Below are 5,125 nucleotides of genomic sequence, written 5' to 3' on the forward strand. Positions count from 1 at the left end.
GGGTACGCTCATAGGGCGGCGGGGTGCTGTTGGCGTTGGCAACGGCCCCCTGGGACATGGACAGGTAGGCTGCAGACGGCTGACCTGTCCCGTCGTAGGCATTGCCCGGCTGGCCACGGTAGGAGGCAGCAGCCTGGGGATGCTGCTGTGCAGCATAGGAAGCAGCCAATGAGGCTGACGACTGAGTGCGGTAAGGAGCTGCCAGGGTGGCAGAAGGTTGGGCCCCATAGGCAGCTGCAGCGCCATAGGAGCCGGTGGCCGCAGCAGCTGACTGAGCCCCATAGGAGCCTGACAGGCCCATCGATGCTTGGGCCCCATAACTATTCAGCTGGGTCTGAACAACTGGCTGGGCCCCATAGGAGCCAGCCATCGGGGTGGTGGCTTGTGCGGCATAGGCAGCTGGCTGGCTCGCGTAAGCAGCAGCTGTAGCTGGTTGTGCCACATAGGCAGCAGGCTGGGAAGAATAGGAAGCAGCCTGCTGTGCAGCATATGGGGCAGACTGGGCATTATAAGAGGCTGAAGGCTGGGCATTGTAAGAAGCTGCCTGGGCCCCATAAGCTAGTGATGAAGCTGCAGACTGGGCCCCATAGGAGGCTGCCTGGGCCCCATAGGAGCCTAGGGAGTTAGCTGCTCCCTGGGTGTTGTAGGAGGATGCAGCTGCACGAACCCCGTAGGAAGAAGCAGCCTGTGCCCCGTAAGAGGATGGTTGGTTACCATAGGAGGCAAGGGAGGAGCCCTGAGCCCCATAGGAGTTGAGCGAAGAAGCCGCAGCTGGCTGACCCCCATAAGAGGAGAGGGCCGAGGCCGAGGGCTGGGCTCCACCGTATGGGCCAAGCGAGGAAGCTGCGGCCGATTGGGAGCTAGGGCTAGCCAGCTGGCCCCTGTATGGGGCCCCAAGGGAAACAGAGGGCTGAGCGCGGTAAGAGGCTGCCTGGGCTGTCATGGGCTGAGTCCGATAGCCGACACCCAAAGAGGCAGAAGGCTGGGCCCTGTAGGCAGCGCCCAGTGACACTGAGGGCTGGGCCCGGTAGGTGGCTGGCTGGGCCGTCAGAGGAGCCACATACGAGGCTCGGGGAGGTGAACGGCGCAGGGGGCTGCGGTCGCGACCAAAGAAGGGTGGTGTGGGCTGACGGGCTTGCCCATCAAAGCCACCAGTGCTGTTGCCAAAAGCCTGCTGGTAGTCGAAGGTGGCAGAGAAGCCACCAGTTCCAGGGAATGCCGTATCCCCAGCCCCTGGTTTCTTGGTCTTGTCCCCAGACTGGATAGCCAGGCCAGGCCCCTTCTTCTGACCCTTGGTTGAGAGTTCCACGTTGATGCGCTTGCCCTTCACTTCTTTGCCGTTGAGCTGCGCGATGGCGGCTTTGGCATCTGCTTCCTTCTCCATGTGAACAAACGCGTAGTCTGATAAAGCAGCAGACAGAGGGTTAGCAATTAGGGGGGCAGGGCACGCTACCTGATGGGTCCCAAACTGGACACACCAACAGCACCCAGCTGTTGCCAGCTACCTCCAGGCCTCCAAACCCTCCTCTCCAGGAGTAGGTCATAAAATGTAATTCCCATATAACAAAGCTTCTGACTGTCCCAAATAGCTTTGCCTATGGCTTTCTTCCTGTACTCCCCAATTCCCCTGCCACCTCACCCAATTGCCTGCTCAGAAAAGAAAGAGCAAAGATGAACTGCAACAGAGGATAAAAATCTTCACTAATCTTCATCTTCTATTAAGTACAAATCCGCAGACAAAAATGCAGACAGCATTCCTGGATCACTCAATTATTCAGTATTCTCTAACCCAAGACCACCGAACACTTCTGTTCACCTTTGAGGCTTAACTCTCAAACACTGGAAATGACCATTTATGTCTCGACATGACCTATGTCTCAGCCCAGGGTCCAATTAAGGCAGAGCTACATAGCAATACACGATCTGTGACAGTCCTCCAATATGATCTCCCCTCAGTACTTCCCAATTCTCAAAGCATTCCATGCACAAGATCCCATCTGAGCCTCACAACAATCCCAGGAGGCAGGCAGAGCAAAGGATCATTATCCCCATTTTACAGGTGGGCAAACCCACTCAAGAGAATTTATATGGCTTGCCCCAAATTCACTTGTGAGAGCCAGAAACAGAATCCCAGCTCTCCATGCCTCTTCACGACACCAGTCTATCCCTAAGAAGTCAATGTATAAGGCAGGATTGTGTATTAAGACTAGACACTTAAGCTGAGAAAGGGAGACGCTGGACCCCATGTAAGCCAATGAAATGTGGGAATGGAAACTGAGCCGCCCAGTCTAAGCCAGGCCCTACTCAGTTCAGGCACAAGCCACTCCCCACTCCTAGGCCACATTACCTTCTCCACTGATACTTGTATCAAGAGACATCCCTTACTCCTTGGGCTTCTGTTCAGAGAAAAGATTTAGTTTCTCAGCTTCATGGAAGAAGCTGCAATTCCTGCAGCTACCAGGCTCTGCTAAGAGGTTATCCCACAGGCCCTCAATTAGGATCTGAATGAGCTGTGGGAGGACAGGCTCTAAGACAGGATGTTGATCTCAAAGTCCTACTCATCAACTACACAGAACAGGAAACCTTCAAGAAAGGAATAGGAAGAAATTCTTGTCCAAATCCAATCTCACAAATCACAATAGTGCAAGCAGAATCTGAAGAACAATGAGATCATGCCTGTGGTAACGCGGGATCATGTACTTACCACCACTTGGACCTGAGGCTACTTTTAAAGTTCAAGTATCAGAACCCCATCTTTCTTACATCACTTTAGGAAATGAAAAATTACCTACATGAAATTACTAATGTTCCGTTCTTGATTTTAAAAAATCCTTTTAAATGTCCTCTAAACAAGTGTCCTAATATTCAGAAACTTCCACACTGGGACTGGCTCTGTAGCTACTTCTATAAAGCAAGTAATTTTCCTGGATGTAACGCAATGCAACCGAAGTGACTCTTACAAAAATGAGAATAAAGATATAATCAACAGGTAGAAGTCAGAAGTGTGGTATGGCAAAAGAATTCTGGAACTAGCTGCTAAAATTTAGCCTCAATTGAAGATTCAGATCACTGACTTGCTTTATTAAGTTCTTACAGAACTTAAAATTTATTTCTCCCCTCTTCCTGCCCACCTCAGAGTTTCAAGATTCAACAAATGTGGTTAGGCACTCAGTCATGTCCAACTCTTTGCAACCCCATGGACTGTAGCCTGCCAGGATCCTCTCTGTTCATGGAATTCTCCAGGCGAGAATACTGGAGTGGGTTGCCATTTCCTTCTCCAGGGGATGTTCCTGACCCAGGGAATGAACCCAGGTCTCTTGCATTACAGGTGGATTCTTTACCATCTGAGCCACCAGGCAAGCCCAAATCATTCAAATGAGATGATAAAAATGCCTTATAAAGTATAAATATGGAGAGGGAAATGGCAACCTACTCCAGTATTCTTGCCTGAGAAATTCCACAGACAAAAGAGCCTGGGGGCACAACCCACAGGGGTCGCAAAGAGTCAGACACAACTTAGTGATTGAACAACAGCTGAAAGTATAAATAGCTCTATGATAAAAATCATGATACTTATTCAAGCCTAGGAATAACCATAGGCTTATTTCCTTACAGGATATGATCCTTCATTTCTAATAAAACACAAGAGACACAATGCCATCTGTAAATGCAACTTTGGAACTTGCCAGAGATGATAAAGAAACAAGATGAACTATCACAACTGTCTTCACTCTCTTACGGCCCAAACCTGATTCATCTACCAATTGTGAAAAGCAAAAGTGTTCTTTAGACCTAGCCACAGGGCACTAAAACTGTCCTCTGATCTCTCACCTCCACTCTGGGTAGAGTGAGCTAAAAATCAATGCTGGTAGTCCCAGATTTCTTCAAAAGAAAAGACTGAGTTGAGCCTAGCACCAGGGGAATGCAATGGTAAGTAGAAAGCAAGTTTGTAGGCAGATTAAAGGGAATTACCAAAAAAAAAAAAAAAAGCCTCCAGGAACTACAAGGGAATCATACTATATTCCTGGTTAACCTATCCACAAATTCCTAGGACTATATGAAACTAGGGAAAAAAACACCCAACAAAAATGTTTCAATGGGTTTACAAGAGCAATAGGATATCACATTGTCTATTTCCTACTTAGCTAGGTTTTATTTAGAGACCAACTTGTGAAACTTGAAAACCAAAATTTCATAGGTACAATTCAATTGACCACACAGATGAACTATATAACTGACAGAAAGCCATGAGATACAATTATAACCAATTTATATCAGGAAGTTGCTAAGCCTGATACTGGAGGGAAGTGTGAAAAGGTTGTCCAGTTGACTCAAACACCTGAGGCCTAGCCAACCCTGAGCAGCTAAACCCAGGCCTAGCCCTATCAAAGACACCCAGGAACCCAACTCCTCTTAGGATGATTTCAACAATAACAACAACAACAACAACAAAGAACTAGCAAACTCCAGGGACTCAATGGCCTGAATTGAATTAGTTCAAGGAAACTGACCTCTGAAGTAATTCATCTCATTTAAAAGGACTACCAGGCAATGATTTACAGAGATCCCCTAATGATCTGGCATCACAATTCCTCCAATACCCAACTTAACAGAATGTGGAAACATGAGTTTTCCTATTCTCAGAGTAAAAACTTCTAAAGTGAAACTACAGAGCTATACATAGAAGGAAAGAATGGCCACCCACAACATAGGAAACAGTTTCCTCTTCTGCCTTTCAGACTTCTGAAATCTGACTGGTTCCTAAAGCTGTCAGCAACACTTGAGACTTCATCCTTTAACACCCAATAGAATTTAACTGTGGAGAGCGGCTACAATCTGCTGTTGCTATGGAGATTTTTACTCTCTCCAAATCAAATCATATCTAAGGTCCCGGAACCAAGCAACTAAATTTTCCCCCTGTGAAATAAAACAGAACGGGCTGCCCTGTGCAATACTAAGCTTCTGTGCTTTTCAAAGACCTGACAATCAACATAAGACACCTCAAATGTCCTTTCCCAGACCAAGAAATAAGTAAGCTATTTATAGAGCCAAAGCCAGTCTCCTCTACTACAGTCCTAACTTAAAAACCTCATTTTCCTTCACTCTAAATAGAAAGGCATGGGGG

The 5,125-nt window shown here is 47.6% G+C and overlaps 1 protein-coding gene across 3 annotated transcripts in view; it reads right to left on the reverse strand.

Annotated features, from left to right (window-relative positions):
- Nucleotides 1-5,125, reverse strand: part of LOC104986986 (RNA-binding protein 14) — a 17,562-nt gene that overhangs the window by 9,999 nt on the left and 2,438 nt on the right. Inside the window, exon 2 of one of the 3 annotated variants that reach the window (XM_010837736.1) lies at nt 1,291-1,401. The exons of 1 other annotated variant lie outside the window; for it this stretch is intronic. In XM_010837736.1, the coding sequence (XP_010836038.1) occupies nt 1,291-1,401 (111 nt within the window). Of the gene's footprint in view, nt 1,402-5,125 lie in introns of all 3 variants that reach the window. One more of the 3 variants, XM_010837735.1, reaches the window with a different exon arrangement.

The sequence above is a fragment of the Bison bison genome, unplaced genomic scaffold (genome assembly GCF_000754665.1).
Source record: "Bison bison bison isolate TAMUID 2011002044 unplaced genomic scaffold, Bison_UMD1.0 scf7180017864080, whole genome shotgun sequence".
Classification (NCBI taxonomy): Eukaryota; Metazoa; Chordata; class Mammalia; order Artiodactyla; family Bovidae; genus Bison; species Bison bison.